The sequence below is a fragment of the Cardiocondyla obscurior genome, linkage group LG19 (assembly GCF_019399895.1).
Source record: "Cardiocondyla obscurior isolate alpha-2009 linkage group LG19, Cobs3.1, whole genome shotgun sequence".
NCBI lineage: Eukaryota > Metazoa > Arthropoda > Insecta > Hymenoptera > Formicidae > Cardiocondyla > Cardiocondyla obscurior.
In genome coordinates, this window is record NC_091882.1 from 4,164,876 (window position 1) to 4,192,281 (window position 27,406).

Sequence of the window (27,406 nt, forward strand, 5' to 3'; positions counted from 1 at the left end):
CGTGCAGCGATTGGCCCGGCGACTTCTCGGTCAGTTGCTAGTCCGGCACGGTGGTGGTCGCTTCCGCGTTTCGCTAGCGAGCGGCGTCTTTCATTCATCCGCCCGTGTGGGGTAGTGCGTCGGTTGCTGTGCGCAGCGAGTTTCTTCTGTGATCGGCAGCGATCGTTGACGGCGTCTCCTCCCGTGCCGCGCCTCGCAGCATCGAAATTGCTCTCGCGCGCGTCCGAGCTCGCTCGCGGAGTGTCCGCTTTTCCACGGGGTGGCGACGTGAGATGCGGCGCCGCACGGCGGCGAGCACGGCGCCGACGCGACGCGACGCACGCAGCGCGATATAATTCCGGCCCGCGGGGGATTAAACGCGCCATGAACCTCGCCACCGTCTCGTCGACACATCGACGTGCACAAAGGACGGATGGAAAGCTGGGGCAGTAGTGAGTGAGTGAGTGGAAGAGCATTATTGAGTGCGGGGGCAAGATGGCGGAATCGAGCTATTATCAGGTGAGTCTCCGCCGCGCGAGGCATTCCGTCGCCGCGTTCGCCGTCTCTCTCTCTCTCTCTCTCTCTCTCTCTCTCTCTCTCTCTCTCTCTCTCTCTCTCTCTCTCTCTCTCTCTCTCTCTCTCTCTCTCTCTCTCTCTCTCTCTCTCTCTCTCTCTCTCTCTCTCTCTCTCTCTCTCTACGCTCTCTTTGCGAACTGGGCGCGCGTGCCCGACGTGCCTTGGCCTCCGGACGCCATAATCGCGCACCTCTTCTGGGACTCCGGATCGCGGAGCTCTCCCGTTCCCCTTTTCATTCGCGTTCTCGCCTCCTTCGGCCTTTCGTTCTCGTCCGCGACGCACACGCACACGCACACGCACACGCACTTGTACTTGTACTTGTACCCCGAGGCACAAGCTGGCTTTCCCATCGTCGAGGGGCACTGTTTTCGTGTGAATTCGCGCGGCCTACGGCAAACCAGGCGTGACGGATCCCGCACACCTGATACGCGTCCGATTTCCCTGCTCGGATCGGTCTCGCTCCTTCGCCGTTGACCGTCCGAGTTAATTGACTCTGGCTCTCGCCGCTTCCGTCGAGACTACGTTGCCCACCTGCGCGGCGTAAACGCAGGAAGAAAATCCGGTTGACGAGGGCCAACAGACGTCGGTGCGATTGGCATAAGGTCGACTGAGTTGCGCTTTTCGGCCAATTTCGCTCAGCGACTTTTATCCTGGTCCCTCCTAGGTCATATTATTTCCATACTTGTGCTGATAGTAAATTAATCACGGTTATTCCAGGCCTGTTCAATGAGCTAATATCTTTTTCCATCAATGCAGATTAACATTGACCTCGGCTTAACTTCTTTTCTTTTTTCTAGGTCTAAGAACTAAAAATCCAAGTCTCGGAGATAAATTTTGCCGTGCAGCGACTTTGCCAGGTTTTCTTTTTGAAAAAGACGTTTGACCGCCGCGGACGTCTACGACGGCGGGATTTCAGCTCGCGATCGCTATTGTTCTACCTGACGAAGAACGTGGCCGCTAATCGGCGTCGGTGTAACCGGTCCCGACTTTCGGTCGGTGCTTCTCAACACCTGCTTCTCTCGCGAAGAAGCACAAGTAGACGCGGGAACGAAACATCCGAGGAAAACACTCGACCGCCGCAAGCGGAGGCTCGTTTTAGAAGCGTTAGGTTCACAGCGAAGACTTGACGGACCTCGAGAGTCCGTGTCGATCATCACCGGGAGATCGTGATTGTCGGTTTTTGCCCCGAAAACTTTCACGTATAATCGCGAGTTACACTTAAAGATCCGATCCGAGAGGTCGATTCTATTAGATATTTTCACCGGCACCTTTCTCGAACTTTGCAACGAGCGACGCGTCGAGCAACGTTACAAGAATAATATTCAATAACACTTTTTTTTGCGTGATAATATTAATCGTGTTTTTTTTTTTTTCCAATGATCGAATTTTACGGTGAAACGCAGAGTATTAAATTGGAGCAGAAAATCGGTCGGTTTTTCCTCCATTGAGTCTTGAAATAGCTCTCTTTGAAAGTCTAAATAAATAAGATGAAAATAAAATTAAAAGTTGAAAGGCAGATTGAAAGGTACAAAGGTCTGCCTAGAGAGGAAAAAAAAAAATAATATGGAAAAAAAGAGAACACGCTCAAGTATCGTGACCGACGATTTTATTGAAATCTCGTTTTGGCTGTGCTTGATAAATCTTGGAAGATAAACTGACCGTAACCAACTATTTTTATACACGCGGAATTTTTCATTATTATTAATGCCGCGGATTAGAACTGAGGCTTCGATCACGATGCGGATGGATGAATGAATCAATAATGCTATCGCGTACGTCAGGGCTTTCTAAATTTGGCGTTGCGTGATGATTTCGAGGCTCGAGTAGAGGCTCCGCGGAATTATCGGTGAAAACCGATTCTCTCGCTTTCACGATCTTCCACCACGATCTTAATCGCGCGAGGCGCTCGTTTGGGTGAAAAAGGTTCGACTTGACGTCGCGACGTCTGTTGACCTCCCGGGGATTATCATGCGCGGCACAAATATTGGCAGAATGTATGAAAATAGACGGTGCGTCAGGGTGCCGGCCGTGCGCACGTTTTCGCTACACGCGGCGAAAACCAAATTAACATCCAGATGTACTTTCATTATTCTCGAACGTGGAGGCAAAGGGAGGGGGTGGGTCGTTTCTATGCGTGCCTAGGAACACTTGGAGAAGAATTTGCATAATTTACACGATCGCCCGGCCGTAAACGGGATACGTAATTTCGCGCTTATAGTCATATTTCGACAGTTTTAAATCTCCCGAAGCTGTTTATTGCGTTGCTCAATAGCGTGATTACAATGTGTACAAACTCGACGGATATTTCTCTTGGAATACATTGAGCTCGTCAGAGTTGGCGTAACTTACAATGCAAAGAAATTGAAAACTCGCAGTGGAAACTGATGCATTATGCATCAGTTTCATGTGCGTGATTATTTATTTAGAGTCCTAATAAAAAGAAATTGATACTTGAAGCACCTGGGTTGAGCTACGTGTTTCGCTGGTTGGTCATTGGCTGTTTTTTCTTTTCTTTTCTTTTCTTTTCTTTTCTTTTTTTTCCGAAGATACCTTCTTTGCATCATGTAAGGAAACGCCAAGTCGTTTTACAGTTGAGTAACGTTGTTATCGGTTCGGCTGAGATAAGAGATAACGGCGTCGACGCTGTCTTCTTGGTCAGTTCGACTTCTCAAATTCGAGGAGTGCGGGTCTGCGGCTTCGGGTGCGAACTAGTTTTACAGTTAGACTGTCGCGGTAACAGAGGCGGTATGCGGAATTGCGGAATTACGACCGCGCGGACGTGATATTGTGGATTTTCGCTGCAACAGGTGGCCGACGTTTACCTGGCCCTACAGATTATCGCCCCGGTGACAGAGTGATTCAGCAGTGATTAATCGCGATGGAAGCCCGCCTCTGTTTGTTGCCCAGCGCGAGTTCCTAATGCGGCAGCCCGTTGAAGCGTTTGTTCGCCTGGCATTATATTAGTCTCGCCCGACGTAACGTTGCACGCGACTGGACGGCGCGTTGGAAGGCGAAGGTGCACACCCTGATGTGAGACCGTTTCGTGGAGCAAGGATGTCGTTTATCAGCATAATCAGAAAGAAGGAGAAATCGGTCCCGTGCAAATGCATCCCGTTAACCAAAGTGGCCAGCTCTAAATGCCTCTGGAGCTGTGCGGCAACGTGCGCGGCGGTACGTTGGCGAGCGCAAGATGAATCTTTTCCGTCCGCGAAGGTAGCCGAGTCACTCTCCGCGGCCTTCGATTCACACGCGATTCAAAGGCGCGACTTCGCGGCCACTCCAAGTGGGTCACTAACACGTCCGTTAGAAGTTTGATCGAATACCCTTGGACGTTTCCACGGGCGAAGGCAATTCAGGGTATCGTCTCGCGGAATGACAGACCCCAGCTGGGTCGTCCATTCATCACAATAGACGATGCTCGGCGTTCAATGCGAGACCGATACTTTCTCCCGCGCGCGTTGTTTGCCTAACGTCTATATCCGTATCTCACGAGTAGGCCACAGCGGTGTATGTTCTTCGTACATATACTCCGCCAGACAATTTCCGGTCGAGATATATCGCGGTTGAGATGTTTTCCTTCGGTCCAACGATACCCTACACTCTCCCCGATCACCGATATTTACGGTGTAATTTCCTCGCGTTGTTATCTTGACCCGGCGAATAACGCGAGAGATCACATTGCGATTATCACTGTTATTATTATTATTAAGATTAACATGGATTCTCCGCGCGTAATATCGAAAGATTGTGTTACGTCCGTGCCGTTCGGAAACGAGCACGGGACGATGTCGATTATTAATTGATGCGAATCTCGTCGCCGGAATTAAAAAAAAAAAAAAAAAGAAAAGAAAAGAAAAAGGGAAAAAAAAGAAATGATTAAATGCAGATGCTAACGCTTCGTTCGTGTGTCGTATATAAAAGTGGAAATTACCGCGGAGCGCAAAAAGAGAACTTTCGTTTTAATTAGAAAGAGAGAGTTTAATTAGAGATTGATTAATCGTCCGACGAGCCGGCCGTCGTTATTGCGCGTTCTTCTGCCCAGGCCCCGGATCGTCACGTCGGCCGTCAATAATCGAGATCGAACTTTGTATCTGTTTCAGGGCGACATCAGGCACCCAGTTCTTTACGAACTGTCGAGCAAATATGGAGTGGCCGGCAGTGACCAGGTGCCCTTGCCGGCCCGCCTCGACGTGCTGCGGGAGCACATACGCCGAGAAATACGCAAGGTATGCCGAGTTTCGCTTATCGCCCTTCGCCGACCGCAGCTTCTGCGAACGAAGCTCTCTTTTTCTTCATCCGTATACACACGGTAGCACGGTCAGCGTTCAGCGCGTCTACTTCGTTATCTGCCTCCGTTCAACGTCGCTCTCCTTTCTTCCTCACCGGCAATAATCAGTCTAATGCGCATCTCTCTCTCCCTTTTTTTTTTTTTTTTTTTTTTTCGATGCGTAGAAATTAATCTCTCCTTGCTGCCTTAACATTCTTACCTCTTTTTATCTCGGACAATAAATATCCCGCGGTAGACGCGGATTATCCATCGCAGTGGTGGGAATATCCCTACGAGGCTGATTCGAGCCAATTCCATAATCTCAATAAAGACTCACGATTGCTTCGACGTGAATTCGAAAAGATGACGAGGGTTTACGGATCAGGGTGCGCGAGATCAGCTTTCTTTTTGCGGGTATACCCGCCCTTAATAAGTTAATATCCGACCCGGCGATAAGTGATCGATGATCAATGGTTTCCGGACAATGACTTGGCTGTCTAAATCACGTTGCAAATGGAAACTTGAGGGTGGTCCCTCCTCGTGGAAACGTTTTGTTTTGTTGCACGACAGCGTGCGATTTCTTTTATTTCTCTCACCTTTTATCTCTTGGCAATAAGCGCTTTTACAAAGCTCGTCTAGCATCGCGCGACTGCTACTTACCTACCTACCTACCTACCTACCTACCTACCTACCGCTAATAGATCCCCTGCGAAATAAAGCCGCGTAATAATGTATAAATGCGAATAGGTTTCTTAACGCGACACATTTTCATAAACGCTCGTTACCAGCGCGTTTGTTGCAAACGGTGAGTCAACCTGCGCTGCAGAGTGGATGCACGCGTAACGTCTCGGAAGTCAGGATTATTTATTTCAAATGAATCATACTCGCTGAATAATTTATCTATCGTCGAATCATTATAGTTTTGTCCGGTTTAACGTTTAATTATTCTTCATACAACTTGAACTAAATCGGAAAAGAAAATATACGTTACCTGATTCACGGCAAAGACTTGCGGTGACTATGGAATCAATCCGCATTACGTTCGATAATGAAATATCAAAAGGTATTATTGGACACGTGCGTGACTTTACGTTTCATTTGCCGCGCGGAGGAGCGGCTTAATCGGTCACAACGACGAATGTGTGTGCAGTTAGATTCCGCGGTGCAGCACGTCGCTTTCGATCGACGCGACACGAGGGTGCGATAGCGGATGAGACTCTATTAATTAACGCGCAATCTCTAATTTGTCCTTTCGTTTTTAGGAGTTGAAAATAAAGGCCGGCGCGGAGAAGCTGAGGGAAGTAGCGACCGATCGCAAGGCGCTCTCGGATGTCGCGACTATCGTGAAGAAGGCGAATAGCAAGCTGAACGAGCTCCAGGCGGAGCTGCAGCAGCTCGAGAGTCAAATTATACTAACGCAGGGCCAGCCTCAATCACCGCAGCAGAATCACTCCAACGGTCAAGGTTGGTAAAGCGAAGCCGCACGCGGCGCTACCGCGATTACCATCTTCGTCTTCGCTTTAATAATAATTCTCCGCGTAGCATTGACCGAGCGAGAATAAAAGCGGCCCGCTACGCGCTTCTAAACGGGTTTTATGTAACGAGCGTCGCGCGTCACGCGGACACCGGGCGTCATATCGGTACGAGAGCACTTGGAGATCCCTTCGATATCGCGGAGGTACTCGTGGAAAACAAGTTAACACGAGCAAAAGAGAAATCGGCGTTCCTTGCGCCGCGCGTCGCGTCGCGTCGCGTCGATAGTTTAACAAGCGTTATTGCGTGAGTCATCGCGGAAGATAAGCGATTACAAGCAATTAAAGCGCGCGGGATATTAATAATCGAGGCGCTGATAACTATCGGCCGGATCGCTCGGAAACTTTTTTTCTTCCACGACGTCTCGCGATAGTATTCTCTTAAAATTTCACGATAATTCCAAGTTCCGTTTGCGCGGGGCGGATTATTGCCCCCCTTTCTCCGTTTATTCGTTGGTTTTGCGTATCGATGCATCGCGATAATGGTTAATGTTCCGGTATGTCAGCTTCCCCACCGCGTTAACGACCGTTCCGCGCCGTTAACGAGAAGGCACTTGATAACTCCCGGCCCGTTAACGAGGCGTCGAGACGACGTCTTCGGGGAGCAGCTCGTCTGGTATACCGAGTCAACTGGCAACCTTATGTCGCCATTAGCATTGACAAATTGAGCACATCTCTTTAACGCAATGACGTTTCTGAGTCATCGATCGATATACGTATCGGTGTACATTAAATGCGTTATTCGAACGCTCGAATTAATTAAGGCCAGCCGATTAATAATTAGATAAATACAGCGAAAGCTGCGCCAATATCAAGTCTAAACCGTCGACGTTAAAAGAGCGCGATCGATGCGGTAAATGCAGCCGGGCGTATATTTATCCTTTTCATTGCTGATCGATTGGCTAGCAATGGAAAACAATAACGGGTCTAAAATAACGCGCCATTGATGTCGTTCTTCCGTGACATTGGGCCTGTGCCCCGCCGCGCACCTTCACGTCGTGTATGATTCAATCTAACTTGTATGCATGCTCCTATGCCATTCAATTCCACGCGAGTTCCTGCCAGTTTTGACGGGACGCGACAAAAGAGCCGATCGGATTAACCGTCCGCTCTCGCGTCTCAAGACTATGCTTCTTCGCGTTAAAGTCTATCTCCATTCAGAATTTTTCTAATCTGAAAATCATTATCTTATCTCGATTGGCAATATAGCGCTTTACACTCTGAGCGCGCTTATTAAACTTGATCGAGTTTAATTTAATTTTTTTCTTTTTTTTCTTACCGTTTTATTTTGAACGAGTGCTCAAATTTATAATTAGCGAGGCGAAATTATACAATACGTAGAGCGCTATTAACAGGACCGATCTATAGTACGTTACTCTCGTGCAAAAATATCGCTTGACTCTCGAAGAGCGTTTCTTTCACTGTATTACAAGTGGCCACCACTTGGTTATGCGCCGTGTGATGCGTTGTACAGAGAAACTACAGTCTTGCGCTCTGAATTGGCGGTAAGTGGTAGCGGCTATTTATACCTTGGACCCCGAGACGCTCTCTATCCACTCCAGTTAAGTCAGTCATCATCGTACTTGGTCTCGAGTCTAGCAACCTGCCTCGGGGGTGTTTGTTTCATTCAGTTTTCCCTGGCACGATGAGGAGGGAGGGACTCGCCATTCAGTGCACTAGCCCGATTTAGTCTTTGCTAGACGTAATACTTGGCAAATTATTATCGTTATTGACGCCGAGAGAGCTCGATGATTCCGGGAACACCTATCTCAGGGAGAGACGGCCATTCAATTTTGTCAGGGAATCAAGTCCTTTTTTATCGTCTTGTTGCCTATAAGAATTCTAGATAATGATTTTCAAGTTTGCTCGAACACGACTCTGAGCCAATCGATTCAGCGTACGGCAATACGGTTTCTCGAGATCGAGGAGAAAGTCCGCGCTCGTCTCTCTTTCTCGCGAGGATGCCGAGTGGCTCGAGGCAGACGGTAACGACGACGACGACGACGACGACAATGTTCGTTCACTTTCCAGCTCTGCCGAGACACGCGCTCTCCTGCTGCGTGCAACGGCGAAAACGCACGCGGACGTACAAGCTCGCACGTATACGAACGTATGTGCGACGCGAGACGATTGAGAGCGCATTACGAGAGAGGCGATCAGGATCGAGCAAAGTACCGTTACCCGTGCGTATACATAGGCCTTCGAAGCTCGTCCACCTCGTCTACTCCTCGCTGTATATCGAGATCGCGTTACGGCCAAACCGAACCCACGCTTTCGCATTCCATCGTTGGTGTTCTCGGGGGAAGCCCTCTTCCTCTGATTCTCCTCTCTTCGCTCGTCTACCCGCCCGCCCGCCCGCTCGGGCCTGATCTTTGTGGATTACCTACCTGGGCCTCTTTCCCTCCGGGTTCGATTCAAGATCCCGCGACAGCCCAAAAAAAAATCGCGTCCGCGCACGCCACAGGCATAAAACTGCCACGTCCCGTGAAGAAACGATCGAAACGAAAGGCTCTTTCGAAAGAGTCGTAGGCTCACGCTTAGGCAGGGACCTTACGGCGAATCAGCGAATCGCTAAGAAACGTATTACAAAAGCGTAAACGTCTTTTACAATCGTGGTGTAATAATAATTCGTACAGTCCGTTCTAATTATCGGTTATCTTCTTAGTGGGGAAATCCCCCCGATGAATCACGATACGCCTGGCGCTGTTCGACCGCAAAAATTCCGCTAGATTTTATGAGGCGAGTCAATTATAAAGCTTATTGGCCGCGGGATACCACTCATGAATTTATCAAGTGCATTTTATCGAACGTGCAACGTTCGTAACACAGTAACGGTATAGGGGCCAGGCATTTACGAGTTAATAAATTTTAAGTGGCCGCGCGCGGCTTCGTAACTAAATAAGTCAGCCGTTTGAAACCGTCCGGAAATACTGCCGCGCAAGATACGTTCCCGTACGTCATCGTGCAATGTTAAAAAATTTTCTTTTACGCTCGCGACTGAAATATTTGTGGTTCCCGAGAACTACTAGCGCTCTTGAGTTATTCATTCAGCGACGTAAACGATAACCAAGGCAAGGATCGCCCCCCGGAGCATGTTTAATTTATAAGAATATTCTTCGCACAAAATGTACTTGTACCGTTAAAGTCGGACGTTTCATGCTACTTGATACAGCAGGTCTAATATAGCCTCGTAATATAATATAATAAAATAAAATAAAATAAAATAAAATAAAATATAAAACCTGCCCTTGCGGACGCGCGCGTGATACCGTATCGCACGGCGGCGATGTATAACGAATCGCGCTTCCGTATAACTGGAGCGGAGGGTGTTGGGCCTCGTTATCAGGCCTCATCGGCGCTCATAAAACTTGTTAATTGATCCCTTCTCGCCGAACGGTTTCCGTCAGGATGCCTCCTGCGATCTTTATTACGTGTCCACGTTGCGTTTACGATCTTAATATTTGCTCGTCGACGTGCCAAGATTCGTCCGGCGATACGTCGCACTTAATTATTTTATATCGGAAGGAATACCTCTAGAAAGGCGCGTCATCAAATTGAAATCTAAAAACGTCTTAGAACTTTGTTTTCTCTGACTTGTTGCGTAACGCGCGATTCCGAGAGACGTTATCGTTCGCTAAATCTGGCGATATGTCTACCACGAGTAACTCTGCTCGAGATTATAAGCAAACAGATTAGCTCGATAAACCTCGGTGCAGTATAACGTCTTGTAATTCGTCCTATCCGTTGTGTAACTGATCGGTGCTGTCTCCTCTCGTCTCGTGCTCACGTACGATACATTCGCCATGGCAATTGACGCCTACGATCATTCAATGATTGCGAACAACCGATAAGTTCCGGTAGCCGGTATCAAGGATATGTGGCACTCGCGACGGAGATAATTATCTAATTCATCTCTGTGCACGCACGCACGCACGCACACAGAGAGAGAGAGAGAGAGACCCTCGGGAAATCGTTGCGATTCCTGCGTGAAACGTTGCGGCGTCGTTATTCCTCAAACTCGATTTCAAGTGATTTTTGCCGGTACAACTGCCGCTATATTATTGCATTTTTAACGCTGCACTTTCTATCCGACCGGTCCCGCGATTTTCTCGATCGGCGCAGCCAACCGGTGGCTCTATGCTAATAACTTAACTGCTACTTTGCCGAGCGCCCGGGGTTACTCGTAGGTTTTTCGAGGCGTATGCTAATTTCTCGGTACGCTTTTGCCGTTTATGCTAATCGACGCCTCGGGCGTGTTTGTGGCAAAGTTTACTCGATACGTGATAAAAAATTGCACCGGCTGCCCCAAAGGTTACCTGGCCAACGAAGTGGTTTTCTTTTTTAAGACATTACGAGGTGTTAAACCTTGCATTTTGCTTACTACACCGTACTATCTCCAAGTATGATTGTCGTCTTCGACTCGATACTGGCTTTAGATTATAAATAAAGCGTTTCGCCTCTTGCAAGTTACGGTAATTATTTTAATCAATGCCATAATAATAAGGATGTTGCCGACAGCCATCGCACATCAACAATCACTTCTTACATGCATTAACGAACCGCGCAAGAGCTCTCCCTTGGTGATACGCTCGTCTTTTATGAAACGTACCGCTAACTCACTTGTACGCTTGCATAGATGAAGCAGCTTTGACGACGCGAGGTAGAGTTATGAATGGGAATGGAGGGACGACAAAACCGGCACGCATCGCGCGATGGCATTAATGCACGTCGCGGTTGCGTGTGCAGTCGCCGAGGAATTATCGTACGTAATTTCTGTCTGTTCTCAAAAGATTATTACATAAATATTTGGTCCGCGGATTCTCCCAGTCGAGATTTAAACTCTAGAAATATTTACGCCTCATTTGCATTTTTTTTTTTTTTTTATTTTCGGGGATAACAAGTGCTTTCTTCTAGGCGCACGGACGGGGCCAGTCAGTCTTGGGGCACCTGGTTGCTTATTGCCTCGATACGCTTTGCATAATCATCTCGCGTGGCCGCCGCGCTGTCCTTTTTTCTCTTTTCGCTGCGAGCAAAAGGCAAAGAGCAATTATCCGCTCGTCGAGAGCACACGCACTCTCCCTACTCTGAAAGAAAGGGTTGCGTGCGCCGCGCCCGCCCGGCGAGTTCACTGAACCGGCGAGAGTGGCTGCGAATAGCCGCAACCACTTTCCGTACAGCAGCCACCCTTCCACATTTTTTTTTTTCCTCCCCCCCCCCCCTTTCTCTCCCGGACGTTCACGTACATTGATAATCTCGTGGTTTTGTTTCCTTAGCGAGAGAAAAACGAAGAAAGGGAAAAGGTCCGAGAAAGTAACGAGGACAAGCAGCGGAAGGGCGCTCAGGAAGGGTGGGTGGATGGGTGCAGTTGGCGGTATCAAAAACAAGGAAAGCCTTTGTCGTTGGGGTTCACGCATGTCGGCGGCGGGCAAGGGCAGAAGCGCGGAATATAATGGGGCACGTGTTCGGTCGAGCTGCGCTAATGACACGGTTTCGCTGGAGCTCTCGATGCCGCATTGTCCCCGCAAACTCTTTTATTCCGCCTCCGTCTCCGCTGTTCGCATTGTAAAGCCTGGTATGCGTTCGCACTCGCTGCGGACCCGGCTCGCCATTTCTCTTGATTTTCTCGTTATATCTGCACGCGCGCGATCCCTGGAACAATAGCCATCGTCCCTGCGATTGTCTACCGAAAGTCGATAAAATTTATCTCGAAGAATTAATTAAATTTTTCGCGGTTCATCGCAAAATTAAATTCTCATTCAACAAATGTATTTAAAAAAAAAAAAAATTATTAATTGTTAAACGTATTATACCAAAATAACGTTCTCCCACGCGATCTTTTCACTTTTGTCTAATTGAACATATTTGCAGAACTTGGAGGTGTTTGCGATCTTTACGTTCCGTGTTAAAGGCGCATAAATAATATCGCAAATATTAGATACCCGGGCGTTATTCGCGGTCAGGCGTTTGCGCGATTGCCGACGCTCTAAACCGACGATTAGCATACATTTTCGGTGGTACAGCGTATTTGAAGAGTCGCGTGAAAAAAAAAAAAAAAAAAAATTCCGTATCTGCTCGCTTCCTCGCGTCGCCTTATTCGGACACGTTGAACGTGCTTGCGTGCATAGACGGATGGTGCGAGCGTGTCCGTTCGCCCATTTGCGTCGAACCGGGCACTACGCGTCGTTTATCGCAACGTGCGTGCACGGATGCGTACGTACACACGCGCTCCTCACGGGTGAATCGCGGAACCGTGGAACCGTGCGCACGTGTTCGCGATAACTTCCCGGGCCACGAGGTGCATAATTGGCATATTTCGATAGAGGAAAGGGTGCTCCACATTGCGACGCTAACGAGCTAAATTCGTGTGCGCCGCCGGTTACACCCGTCGTAGGGAAACAAGGTGAATTTCTTCGAGAGTTAGGCGATTGGCTTTGAAATAACGGTATGCTAAAATAAACTATCCGCAGAATAGCATTTATTTATTTATTTTTTTTTTTTTTTTAATGAAATTTTTTTAAAGAGAGAGCTCAATCGAGCCCAAGGAAATGTATTAATTATTTATTTATCAAGTCCGTTTGTTAGATAAGCTATTGTTTACGTGCATCCTTGACGGTGTTACGGAGGTGTCGTTAAAAAATGTACGAAATATAACAAAGCTCTAATGGCGACGTGGTTACGTAAATTACATTGATTAATGTAATTGCTGAAGGTTCCGGCGGGCTCGGAAATAATGTAATTATGACCCACACCGTTCCGGTACGAATTATTATGTCCGCGATATTTTATTCGTACGTGTCGTCACGTTGCTACATTGTGCGCGCGTTATTGTGTTATTCGTACACAAATTGCGGTTACAGGTTCATTCGCGCAGCGATTCATGCCGCGCTGCGGGAAAGCGTCTGATGTAATTGTCAGATAATCCCCGGTGTATCTCGAAGACGCTTATGATAGACAGGCAGAATAAATGCCGCGGTGAAAAGGAAGCGATGGGAAATTTATAACGGCGCGTTCCTGAAACAAAGCGGGACATCACCTTCTTTTTTTTTTTTTTCCACCCTCCCCTGTGTACTTTGCTTGAATACGTGGGAGTCGGGGCGTTTTCAGCGTGTCGGCATGCTAGTTGATGGAAAGTAGGATCCGAGCGCGCGGTACGATCTCGCTTGTCAAATCAAATGGAGATTGCCAGATGCGAAAAAAAAGAAAAAACGTTTTATGTGTAAGGCAACGATTGCTTATGCCAGCGTAGAAAATCTCGACATGACACAAGAAAATATATCCGCGGGCTAAAGAAAGCGTATCCGAGTTCTCTCATGGGAAAACGTAATATATATTATATATATATATATATATATATATATATATTTAAAAAAATTTTTTAATTTAATTTTAATAACGCACTTGATACATTCTCGCGTCGCGCAGTCCCCCCGTCTTACCGAGAGGCACATCTCTTCCGCCGCTTAATATCGTAATATGGCCTGTGAATTATATTAGGTCATATCGGATTCTTTCGTTTGGTGAACATCTATTTTTGTTTCAGACACGCCTCTATCACCGATGGGGCCTTCGCCGAGTCAGGAAGGTCTATTCACGGATCTTCGACTTCTGTCCTTGGAGAAGCAGCTCAATATCGAACTGAAGGTAGAATTCGTCTGCTAAAGAAACTATTGATTTACGTACCTACATTTAAGAATCGTAAACGGACGAGATCTGATGCTCGCGAACACAAACTGACATCGCACGATATCGAATAGATGACGTTATCGAGATCTTTAGCGGCAGCTGCCGCGATATCGGGGAACGTCGATAACGAAATAAAACGAATGCCTTCTTCAGTAATAATTATACATTGATATTTCTCGATAATACAAAGTTTAATTATATTTCTCGCAAAGATCGTTACGTGCGATGTTTTTCCGAAGTGATTACGTAGAACTTTGGTAGCTCTCTTTCACTTTTCTTGTATCAGCCTTGCGTGAGTCGTTGGCAGTTTTTCTCCTACTAAAAATAATTTCTCGTTACATCACGCGGGGATTTAAAATAATTAGACTAACGCACCTTGACTTCTTTGCGATTACTGCTAATGTAGACGTATAAATTCTTTTGCAGGAACTCCCTCCCCCTTTCTCTTCTCGGCAAAAATGATTGATTGATTCTTTTATGTACATACATTAAAGATAGATAATTTCCAATGTCGGTCATGTAACAAAATTTTAATAAAATAATTAATACGAAATATTTGATGTCTACGGTAGGTGAAACAGGGTGCTGAAAACATGATACAGAGCTTAACGAGCGGCCACCGCGACAAGAAATTGCTACAGGAGGCTCAACAAATGCTAGATGATTCCCGCGTTAAAATCGAGTTCCTACGTATGCGGATAATGAAGGTGCGTCAGGCACGGCAGCAGCAACAACGAGGCGATGCGCCACCGCCGAATGGCGAAACAGCTAGCAACAAAGGTACACATTGGCTCCAAAATAATATCTTTTCTGTAAAACAGTCGATTCATTAGTATTTAAAAAGCTAAATAACGAATTATACTAGAATAAGTTTAGGGTATGTACTCGTTATATGTCGGACTAAAACAGTAAAACGTCACGTTTAATTTTAATATCGTGTGCATTATCGCTATAAATTCTGCTAAAGTTTTATCGAGCATACGTGCACATTATCAGCTTTAATCAGCGTTCTAATTGTTCCAACGATCACAGTTAAGCTGCATACATTTCATTGGCATCGCTAACGTGAGGTTTAACGGAATAAAGACAGTAAGCTGGCATTTACTGCGGTAATGAAACCGCGCTGTGTGTATATATATTCATATCTCACTCAGGAATTCGTGTCGTGGTATGCGGTATAAAACAAGTCTATACTGCATTGCGTTAGTGTTGCTCGTTACTATTGTAGTAACTGACGTTTCTTAGAAGGAAGCGCTTTGTTCACCGAAGGATACATTCGTTACGCGTGTAATAATTTACTTTTTCTCGCTGTAAAGCATTGGTATATATACTTACGCGTTACGTAAAAAGATAATCGTGCGCCGTTGATAAATGAAAGCTCTATATGAGTGAGTAATGGTGTTGTGGCTGTGGCTGTGTCATCTTTTTCTCAAACGTAATGTGCTTTTACAGACAGGTACGAGCCCAGCTTGGAGCTCGCGTTGGAGGAAAGAGTGGAAGAGCTGCGGCATCGATTACGAATAGAGGCAGCTGTCGTAGAAGGTGCCAAGAACGTGATACGTCTTCTACAAAGTGCCAAAGTCGCTGATAAGAAGGCCTTAACCGAGGTGAGCAGTCGTGTTTCTTTTTCATTCGCTATAAGTATGCCGACGTGAAAAACGGAAATCTGCGCGCGCGAGACTTGCATGTGTAGAGCGTTAAAGGAAGCCATTTACACGTCACTTAGCTGACAGAGCTGTTTCGAAATGATAATAACGAGGAAATTGTCCAGCTCTCTTGGTGAAAATATAAAAATGCACCAACAATTTCCGTTTCCCGGTAGCTGGACAGAGTTCTTGTCTCTAAATTAATAAACGTAAATAAATATATGAGAATATCTTCTTGCCTTATTTTAATCGAAAGTCATTTATATACATTTTTCTTCTAATTAAGCTTAGAGTATTTAAGTTATTTTCAAGTTGATCGATTTTAGGGGAACGGGCTTTTGTGTAAATCGTTATCAATTTATAACAGCTCTCGCGAATTGGCCTAGAGACGATTAAAGCGAGCGATAATACGAGTTTCGGCGAGGGCGTTTGTCGGCTGCGCCGGTACGAAAACGACTTCTTGTCGACGGAGCCGGATCGGCTCGCGCGGGCGACGTCGACGTGGACCCCGCCGGAGGGTCCGCCGGTGGCGGCATACGCGTCTCTCAAAATAGCTCTTGGAATACCCGCGTTACCCCGCTGTTTTCTCGTGACGCCTTTTCGGGTCGCGCTTAGTTACCATCTCTCGAGGAGAACTGGCATCACCCAGTATCGTAAGCACCGCGATAAACCGACGACATGTGCGCCGGCCGACTGCGGAGGAGGCGCCCGTGGAAGAATGTACGCGTCCGTCAAGTGGACGGATTCAAGAAGCACTCGGATAATCGTGGCTGTTAATTATGATCTAAACTCGAAGACTGACACGAAGCCCCCCCCTTACAATGATCGTAGCCCGTTCGGAGTTTTCCTCTCCTCCAACGCTGCCGTACCGAAGATAAGACTGACGTCCGCTTCAAAATCGATTTAAGCTGTCAGGATACTTGTATACTACTAACTGGATGCTCAAACGTTTCTGATCGAGTCGTAAACAATCCATTACTTAGCGAAAGTTCGAATCCTCCTCATATCTCGGGATGTTGAAATGTGTAACGTCGGGTCATTTAGAATTTTATGTGTTGAATAATTTCACGCTCGTATGAAATATCCACATTTTGAATGTTATTGATTGTCGGTGATTATCGAGACTGAATACTTGTATTTGTAATTTTTAAGCAACTCGATATCGATTTTTGTACCGTATTGTATCTTCACCTGATTGCATATTAATTATTATGCGTTATTATTGCGTCGATGACTGTTGAACGTACGAAAGATGCCGATTATTTCAAATAATGTTCTTAGTACGATTATACATTGCTCCAAATTTATATTGTTATTGCTTATTATACATTTCGTCGCTCTTTCGTATTGCTCAGTTTGTTGCCTTACTACGAGAGAGATGAAACTACGGTGATTGCGATAATCGCAAAGGTATTGTGTAATAAGCAACGGCGAAATCACGTTATAAACTAATAGTCTTAAGCAACTGTACAAGAAAAATATTTATTTTGCGTAAAATTGAATTCAAAGCTGCGACTACTACTACTACTACTACTACTACTATGGTTACGTCGAAATTGTAACTTTAGTTATAAATGCTAAAATTTTGCGGCGTTAAGACGGAAAGAAAGACACTCGGGTAGTTCTCGAACACACGAGGACCCGAAAATAGATCAGTGGCAATGCAATACCGCAGTATTACCATCCTTCCGGGAAAAACTGCGCCACAGACGACGTTGTAGAGAGCACGAGTGGTTCAACTCTTAAATAGACATTATATAAGATTTCTTTTTAATATATTACGGAACCAGATGGCGAGTCGGATCAACGGTCGCGGGTGTTGGACGTAATCGCCGGTTGAATTTTGCACACGTTTGAGCAGAGAGACCTCGAAATCCATGTACAGAAGAAGAAGAAGAAGAAGAGGAGCACGGACACATCATTTTGTCGGTACGAAGGAGGAGGAGGAGGAGGAGGAGGAGGAGGAGGAGGAGGAGGAGGAGGAGGAGGAGGAGGAGGAGGAGGAGGAGGAGGAGAGGAGGAGGAGGAGGAGGAGGAGGAGGAGGAGGAGGAGGAGGAGGAGGAGGAGGAGGAGGAGGGAGGAGGAGGAGGAGGAGGAGGAGGAGGAGGAGGAGGAGGAGGAGGAGGAGGAGGAGGAGGAGGAGGAGGAGGAGGAGGAGGAGGAGGAGGAGGAGGAGGAGGAGGAGGAGGAGGAGGAGGAGGAGGAGGAGGAGGAGGAGGAGGAGAGGACAGATTGTTTAGACGTGTTCTCCTGGCAGCAGAACCGATTGGATAACAATAATGTGTGGTGGATGAAGGCGAGAAGGAGGCTGAGGAGGAGAAAGAGAGGCGCAAGATGTACGGACGTCACGATAATCCGAGCGACGATAGCTCGAGCTCGAGCTCGAGTCAGGTGCCACCGTGGCTCGTGCGGGCTGAAGTCACGATTCGCCACGGCGACGCGGTGACCTCCGAGACCGTGCAAATGCCTCCGGGTGGTGGTGCCACCGCCACCGCCACCGCCTTCCCCAACGCCGCGGGCGGCATTCGCATGATATGCCGCTGGAACACGGGCGAACCCAACTCGACGTCGGCCACGACGTCCAATGCGTTCTCGTCGTCAAATAGCACCCCCGGCGGCTTCGGCTTTCAACGTGGCAATATATTATTCACATCCACGCCGCCTGAGAGAACGTCAAGCGGATCGTATACTACTCTGCCTCGCTCGGGTTCATCCGGCAACGATGATTCCATTTCGTCCAGAGGCCAAGCAAACATTTCCGACTCTGGTTACAATAGCGAACGGTTCTCTCCACATACGTATTCGACTTTACCTGCACGACACCCGTCTCAACAAAACAATCGTCGATGTAAGAGCACGTGCAGCATCGTGCTTTCCACCGCGAACGCCGACAAGTCAAATCCAGAGAAAATTACGTCCGCCGATCAATGGCATCGCCGACCGTCGCACCAACATATCTTTTCGCGTCGTCAGTTCAGCACGGTTCCGGAAGTTTGTGAGGATTGTGCGGAGGGAAGTACGTCGAGTGCCTTTACGACGCACTTTTGTACCCGTGTCGCAGAAAAGACTACGAATAGTAATAAGGCAGCTACGATAAGTAAGGATGTGGCGTCACAAACCTCCGATATCGAATCTGTTGTGCGGTCGTCTTCAACCGTGAGGAGCAACAAAAGTAGGAGGAAATCTGGCACTGGTACTATTCAACGTAGCGAACAGAAACAGGAGGTGAGTTTGCGGTAAATGTATGCGACAAAGTGTTTTATTGCAAATACAACTGTCGTCATCTTCTTTCAGCAGGAAATTCGATCGTCCCCAGCGTCAATTGGGAATACCAGTGCCGAACCTTCGGCTGATCCAGAGAAATCGGACTCGTCTACTAAAGAAGATAGCAGCAAGCGCAAGTCGCGAACGGTACACATCGATGTGTACTGCACAGGATCTGACGACGACGACGACGACGACGACGCCAGCGCAGAAGATACGATCAGCGAAGACGAGCGTAGCACGCCTATGACCGTCTTTGAGAATGAAAGCGTTAGGGTCACTCATACTCAAGCGGCGGACAACTTGCCGCGAGGATTTCAAGACGCAAACGCATTTCTGAAGCGCAGTGCCGAACGACGATGCGCGAGCTTCAGAAACGCGCCGATGAGAATGCCCTCGTTGGCCAGCTCAAAGGGCTACGACAGCGACCAAGTTCTCAGTTCTCTTTATCCCTCGAGATTTAGTTCATACAGTGGAATACGAGATCTCGATTCCGTTCCGTGGTCCGCAGTATCGTCCAGCACGGCTCTTTCACCATATGATTACGATTCGACGACTATGACATCGTCAAAGGACACATTTTCCGACATCGAGTCTCTGATTAACAGTAAATCTGGTTTGACACCTTGCGACAGTTTCGAGTATTCCAACGCCGCGGATCGCGATAGAATACGGAGAATGGATATTTTGGCGAAATCTAAAGAGAGCCATCGAACCTGGCGATCGCCACAAATTGAACGGAAACATCTCCTGCAAAACCGAAAGATGAGGGAATACTTGGAGAATCACGAGATAAATTGGTCATCTGGGGAGAGCGCCGAGGATTCCGATGAGAGCGGAGCAGTTGGTTGGAGTTTTGTATCTGGCGACGATAAATCTCAATTTATTAAAGGAGATTCCATCACCCGCCGCACCAGGAAAGATGAAATAGAAGAAGAAATAAAAAACTCGTTAAACTCGAACCTCAAAAATTCTCAAGAACAATGTTCTCAGTTTGCGACACGCAGAGATTATGTTCCTTATACAACTGTTTTACGCGATCGTATCGGTCCGTTTGGATCCAAGAGTCCATCTCCTCTTCCCTCAACTATACCTTCTCGCGTAACGTCTCCCTTTACTACGCCATGTGGAGAGAAAACTGATCACATTACAAAAGCTTCGAAATTTGGAACAGTAATCAGTGCGTTTCGAAAACCTGGACATCATATAGGCCCGTCGAAAAATCCAACTTGTTTGTGTGAACATTGCCGAAGATACTTTGAAGACGGAACAAGAGGACGATCCTCTTCGTTGAGCGAGCTCGAACGACATCCGGCATTCAAACCGCGAAAAGAGTGACATTTTATTTTATTAGCTTCTAAAGATTGTAAGCGTATTGGTTCTTTAATTTTTACGAGATGACATGAATGCTTTCCACTTCGTTTACATATGTTGTAAGATTTGTATGCGTAACTATTTTAAATTGCGTTTTATTCATGGCGATTAAGAACAATGTAACTTATTATTATATTGTGATTTGTGTGTTTAATTTATATCTCTTGAAATATTCCATATTCTACATATAGCTTTTCTATCTAAATTAATTATTATGGGAGCTGCTAAAAAATACATTCTGCTAAAATTGAGCATTTATAAAAATTAACAAAGATGTATTATATCGATTGCGTCGCTAATAAAAATATTACGTTGGATATCGTTTGTACGTCTATATATATATATATATATATATATATATATATATATATATATATATATATATATATATATATGTATAATATTCTGTTTTTAACTAATTTACTATTAGCCTTTAAACTAATATTACATAAAATATTTTTTAATAGAATTTTATTACACATATCATTAATCGTTGTAGGCTCAAGCAAGTCTCGCGGAATCCAGTAAAAAATTGGACTTACTCAGATGGTCTCTCGAGCTCAGAAGACAGGAGCTACCTCCCGATAGCGGCACTGCAGCTCAGTTAAAGAGAGAATTAGCTAGCGTGCAGTCGGCTAGTCCAGTTCCTGTTACATATACATCATTACAACCGTTTCGTGGTCCTTTAGAAGGCAAAACTACTATACCAGCTTCAGTATCGAGATGCGCCGCTGTTACAGGACAATTAGAAGTATGTCAAAAAATAAAATATAATTAAATAATTGATGTCATTTTTATTTTATCGTATTATTTATTATTATAAACCGCGATATGTTTAGGTAAGATTAATGGGATGTCAAGATTTAGCAGAAGAAGTGCCTGGGCGTACGAGAAAAGAACATCCTGCTAGTCCTGATTTACGTAGTTTTGTTAAAGGAGTCACAGGACGTAGCTCAAGCAAATCGTATAGTGTAAAAGACGAAACGAGTAGTAAGTTTTCGATATTTTAAACTTAATATTTATATAATTTTTCATCTGTTATTAATTCTCGTCTTGTTTTTAGATGATATTATGGCAGTTATAAAATTGGATAATCAAACCGTAGGACAAACTAGTTGGCGTCCATGTTCCCAGCAAGCTTGGGACCAAAGGTAATTAATAATAACACTAATTACTTAATATATTATATATTTATAATATCTATTAAATAATCATACGTCTATAAAAAAAAAATTTTAGGTTTTCTATTGAGCTTGATAAGTCGAGAGAACTTGAAATAGGCATTTATTGGAAAGATTGGAGATCTCTTTGCGCGATCAAATTTTTACGTTTAGAAGAATTCATAGATGATGTTCGACATGGCATGGCTTTACAATTGGAACCACAAGGCCTCCTATTCGCAGAAATAAAATTCCTAAATCCAATGATATCGCGAAAACCTAAATTGCAACGTCAACGCAAAATCTTTAAGCAGCAAGCGAAAAATTTCCCAAGAGCAAATCAAATGAACATAAATGTTGCTACTTGGGGTAGACTGCTTAAACGTTCAGCTCCTTCATTACACAATTCCAGAAATTCAGAGAGTCCGCCATCAGGTAAAGATTAAATTTTATCTACTTGTATACAGTTTCGTTGACATAGCTTGTATACTTAATTAAATTTACAGGACCGCAACCGTTACAACTTGCGTTTGATACCTCAGTAGAAGATAAGCCTGAAACTCCTGGCGAAGTACCCGATCCGGAGAAAGGGGGATTAGGTGGTACGCGACCTTTAGGTATGTCAACATCGAGTAGTAGTCCAACTTTGCCACGTCCTCCGGAGCATCCTCCTCCACCGCCTCCAATTGTGACGAAAAAACCTGCTACACCTGCGCCTACACCACCTCCTACATTAGATCAAGAGGTAAGTTTTTCATATATATTTGCGTGCTTTTTTTTACTATATATTATCGTTATTTTGTAAGCAAGAAAATTCACGTCTTTTGCTATATGCTGTTTATTACGTAATATATATTTATCGTCTTTGCTTTCGATGTAAAGATATAAGGCTGCTCATATAAATTATTTTAATTATTTAAAATTACTTTTAATTATTCAAAAAGATTGTAGAAATATATATATATATATATATATATATATATATATATATATATATATATATATATATATTGGAGTATCTCAAGGCTGGGAATCTTGGTTATGGGATAAAACATTTTGTAAAATAGATGTATAATACGACATGATATATTTTTCATAAAGTTATAATTTTAATGAATGTATATACAATATACTTTGATGCGGCATGTTATCAGGTATATATGTATTTTTGCAATTATAAAAAGAGTAGTACAAGTAGTAATTTGCACTTGCTTTAAGAGAATCTTGTAGTTATTACACACATAATTTCTTTATAAAATTACAATGTAGATTTGCCAAAAAGGTTGTATGAAATATTTTACATATAATTTTGTATCGTTAACTTAAATGACATACATATATGTATAATTATATTATTCTTTCAATTTTTTAAAAGCTATTCCAAACTCTCTACTAAGACGCTAAATTATAAGTTATAAAATAAATATAATATGTCGTAATAATAAACGGATACTTTTTCGCGAGTAAGTAGAATTTATCGACACAAGAAGAAAAACATAAAACGGCATAAGACTTTTTCTTGTTTCAATGTTTTATTTTCGAAAGTTTGTCCGTTTACAATGGGACACAACACACTGTATTATTTCAAAAATTAAATTACATATTAGTTGCGACCATGCATGTGTGTTCAATTTAAACAATTTCGATACGTAATCCAAAAGTTATTACAATTTCAATTAAGCATTAGAGTTAAAAAGCTAGTAATGTAGTTGCAGAGTGCATTAAGGGAGTTTGATGATTTTCTGCACAACGAAGAAAAGGGCGGGCCTCAGGGTGCGAATTTGAGACCCCTTGTGACAGAGCCCCGCCCTGTGCTGATTGCACCACCCTCTCCACGCACACCCTCGCCCCAACCTGTCGTCGAGTTTCCTGAGGATGAGGTACATATCCTCCACATACACACAATGCTTTGCTTGCTGTAACATGTTGCATTTGAACATTGAAGGCATAAATATAATTTTGTTTGTATTTATTGCATGCAAATATTAAAGATATAAATATAATTCTTTGCTTTTATATTGCACTGTAAACGCTTTTATTTTTATCTTTATAAATTATTTTCTCTCGTGCACTTATCTTGCATTTATTTTTATCTTCTCTTGGAATTTTTTATCTATGCGCTGCACGCATTTATAATTATAATGCACGCTATATGAATAATTGCATAGATTTAATAATAACGTGAAAATTTTATAAATTAAAATATTTCAGTGTAACCTGTTTCGTCTAAAATCTAGGATATACTTGAGATGTCTTATTTTTTAAATACAATGCTATTTAACTAACATATAAATCTTACATTTTTTAATGCATAGTAGTTACCTTTAATACTACCTACCTAACCTTATAATGATACATTGAAATATATGTATACTCGTGCATAATTAATTATTTTAATTTTTAATTTAAATTTCTCATTTTTTTTTTTTTAGGCTGTATATGAAATGCCAGTTAGACCACTTCAGTACAGAGATAGTGCCTATGAATCAAGAAGGCACTCTCAGCTTACTGGTATGACTTTGGACAACTTTAAACTACTTTCCGTGCTCGGCCGTGGACATTTTGGCAAAGTTATATTGTCGCAATATAGAAATACGGGAGAATACTTTGCAATTAAGGCCTTGAAGAAGGGAGATATTATAGCTAGAGATGAAGTGGAGTCATTGCTTTCTGAAAAGAGAATTTTCGAAGTAGCAAACACAACACGCCATCCGTTTCTTGTTAATTTATTTGCGTGCTTTCAAACTGAGGTATTAATAATAATTCTTTAATATGTATATTCGATATAATTAAAAAAATAAGTGGGAATAAAAAAAATTAATTTTTTTTTTTTTTTTAGGCACACGTATGTTTTGTTATGGAATATGCAGCTGGTGGTGATCTTATGATGCACATACATGCTGACGTTTTTGGAGAGCCACGTGCTGTATTCTATTCCGCTTGTGTCGTTCTCGGATTACAATACTTGCATGAAAATCGTATTATTTATAGGTATAAAACATACTACGCAAACTAATAATTTTTTTTGTTTCGTATTTTGTATAATTTATGATATATTTTATTTGCAGAGATTTGAAATTAGATAATTTGCTATTAGATACAGAAGGTTATGTTAAAATCGCAGATTTTGGTTTATGTAAAGAAGGTATGGGATTTGGAGACAGAACAGGTACCTTCTGCGGTACTCCTGAGTTCTTAGCGCCCGAAGTGCTGACAGAAACTTCTTATACACGAGCTGTAGATTGGTGGGGTCTTGGAGTTTTAATATTTGAAATGCTGGTTGGAGAGGTAATTTTATTACGTTGAAATATAGTATATTTTTATTTGAAATTTATTTATATTGAATGTAAAATAAAAATTAATGTTTCAGTCTCCTTTCCCCGGTGACGACGAAGAAGAAGTATTTGATTCTATTGTAAATGATGAAGTACGATATCCAAGATTTCTTTCTTTGGAAGCAATTGCAATAATGAGAAGAGTAAGTTCTTTTTTTATTCCCTTTTTTTATTTGACACGAAACTAATTTATATTTTCTGTAACAGTTACTCAGAAAAAATCCAGACAGAAGATTAGGTAGTAGCGAAAGAGACGCTGAAGATGTTAAGAAACAAGCATTTTTCAGACATATAGCGTGGGATGATTTACTTCTAAGACGCGTGAAACCACCTTTTGTACCAGTAATTGTAAGTAGCAGTTTAATTTTATATATAAAATATGTGCTAATTTTTTTTTTTTTTAATGCCTTCTCTATTACTCGTAGCATTCAGTGGAAGATGTAAGTAATTTTGATGAAGAATTTACATCAGAGAAGCCACAACTGACTCCTCCAAAAGATCCTCGGCCTCTTAGCGATCTAGAACAGAGTCTATTTAAAGATTTTACTTACATGGCTGATTGGTGCTAGCCATAATGATTGATACCTCTTGGTAGGAAAAATATCGGCATAATTGGAAAAAAAAAAAAAACAAAGGTTGCTTCACAATGAATTTCGCGAGCTGTATGTTGCACGCGCATTTGTCTATCTGAGCAATATATATTATATTTCATTCTAAATCATGTATAAATTTTTTATTTTGGATACTATATTAAAGATCACACAGTGAATAATATTCACTAGAGAAATTTTTCAATTAAAATTTTGGAATATATATAATTGCAGCTTCGTCGAGCTACGTCGAAGTCTATTTGATAGTAAGAATTTGTCTATTTTCTGAACATAATCATGTGAGCTGCGATTGTTGGTGATCATTAGTCATTTGTATAATCAGATATCTTTCTAATATCATCTTAAAATTGATGGAATACATCTTAAATATTTCTTCAATTTAGGCTAAAATAATTAATTAGGTAAAATTTATATTTATTTATAATATAACTATCAGTTGAAAATTTATTAAAAATAAATACATTTCGATTTTTCTGATGTTATAAATGGCACATTGAGATTGATTTTTTGTAGACATTCCAGACACACTACTAAATTCTGGATTACCATTCTATTAAAAAAAAATTATGTTTGATGAATTCAGTTTTTGTAGTAGGTTGAAATAATTAAAATCTTTATAAATTTATAAACTGCATGATTATTTATAAGGGACTATATAATAAAATTTTGAAATAATATTCATCAAAAATAATTTGTGTAAAATTTTGATCTAAAAAAACTTTTCTTTATTAAACCTCAGATTTTTCATTAATATACGAGCTGCATTTTTTTTGGAAAAATAGCCGACATATATGAATTTACAATTTTTGGCATGATACGACGTAATATTGTAAATGAGTTTATGAAATCTATTAATCTTTCAGTAAAAAAATTTTTCGCATAAAAAGAAAATAACTGTAGGTTATTTTCACAGAAGTGATTAAACATTCTGTCTTATATATCCTTATAAAATTTAAAGAATTATTAACAATATTTAAATTCATTAAGAAAGCATAAAGTAAATCAAAATGTAGCTATACTTGCTCATGCACATGTGATAAAGAATTAAAATTATAATAGCGCTATGTACGCAACAATAATGATCAGCGCTTTAATAAAATTAATCGTAAATTGCCTGTTATGGTAATTGCAAAATTAATCCCATTATGTATAACTAACTTTACAAGATCATGATGATATTAGACATACGAGCTCTATGATATTATGTGAAGCAGCACTCATCATATGTTAAAATCATATGTTAAAATCATATGTTAAATCTTTTAGGTTTATTTAACGAATCCCAATTATATATATGCTATATTTCATCATTTAGTTATGTATATTCATATTCTAGCTCATAAGATACTTTTATTAGTTTGTATGCTTTATATAATGTATATATAATTATATAACTAAATGTGTCGAGAGAATAATAATGAATGATATGTCTATGTTTAATAGCTGGTAGTATAGTAATGTATGATCAATTTTAATTAACTTTACAACAAAATGCTATTACAAGACGTGATTCGTGTTTTATGAACATGAATATCTTTATGATTCGGTTTTTATCTTGCAGAGAACGATCTGAAAGCTGTGTAATATTGGAGTAGCTATTAGATTTTACTTGTGAGAAGCTTTTAAATTAATTTTCCTTGTAACTATTGCGAAACTCTTCTTTTTTTTACAGATGCTATTATCCATAGATAGTAACCTTAGTATTTAACAATTAATCCTTTATAGGACTTCGATTTTTAGAATTTCCACACTACATGATCTAAATGGTACATTTCATCCATCTCTTAAAAAGGTGCCTACGATAATTGAACAACTTTTGATATATAATATGCAATAGAATTAGAAAATGTTTTGGTTATTAGTAAGAAAGTAAGTAATCCGTATGAAGCAATATTGTATATGATTTTTTCAACCTCATTTATTTCTATACGTGTCTTAAAATTGAAATTGAATTTTAAACTTTATAGTGATGTGAACA

The 27,406-nt window shown here is 42.6% G+C and overlaps 2 protein-coding genes across 5 annotated transcripts; both read left to right on the forward strand.

Moving 5' to 3' along the window:
- Positions 1–45: 45 nt before the first annotated feature.
- Positions 46–25,451, forward strand: Pkn (serine/threonine-protein kinase N). 3 transcript variants are annotated; one of them, XM_070669573.1, is made up of 18 exons: positions 46–498; positions 4,656–4,781; positions 6,085–6,286; positions 13,895–13,995; positions 14,610–14,817; positions 15,490–15,644; positions 20,822–21,073; positions 21,162–21,312; positions 21,386–21,473; positions 21,562–21,917; positions 21,989–22,227; positions 23,192–23,362; positions 23,915–24,232; positions 24,322–24,473; positions 24,551–24,770; positions 24,853–24,960; positions 25,025–25,165; positions 25,243–25,451. In XM_070669573.1, exons 1-18 carry the CDS (start codon positions 475–477, stop codon positions 25,384–25,386), a joined length of 3,156 nt encoding a protein of 1,051 aa, XP_070525674.1. In that variant the 5' UTR covers positions 46–474; the 3' UTR covers positions 25,387–25,451. The 3 variants fall into 3 exon arrangements, with proteins under 3 accessions (XP_070525674.1, XP_070525673.1, XP_070525675.1); XM_070669572.1 differs by lacking the exon at positions 46–498 and adding an exon at positions 3,145–3,726; XM_070669574.1 differs by lacking the exons at positions 46–498; positions 23,192–23,362 and adding an exon at positions 3,147–3,726.
- Positions 17,891–20,639, forward strand: LOC139110056 (dentin sialophosphoprotein). 2 transcript variants are annotated; one of them, XM_070669587.1, is made up of 2 exons: positions 17,891–18,909; positions 18,979–20,639. In XM_070669587.1, exons 1-2 carry the CDS (start codon positions 18,019–18,021, stop codon positions 20,284–20,286), a joined length of 2,199 nt encoding a protein of 732 aa, XP_070525688.1. In that variant the 5' UTR covers positions 17,891–18,018; the 3' UTR covers positions 20,287–20,639. The 2 variants fall into 2 exon arrangements, with proteins under 2 accessions (XP_070525688.1, XP_070525689.1); XM_070669588.1 differs by having other exon boundaries at positions 18,982–20,639.
- Positions 25,452–27,406: the final 1,955 nt, after the last annotated feature.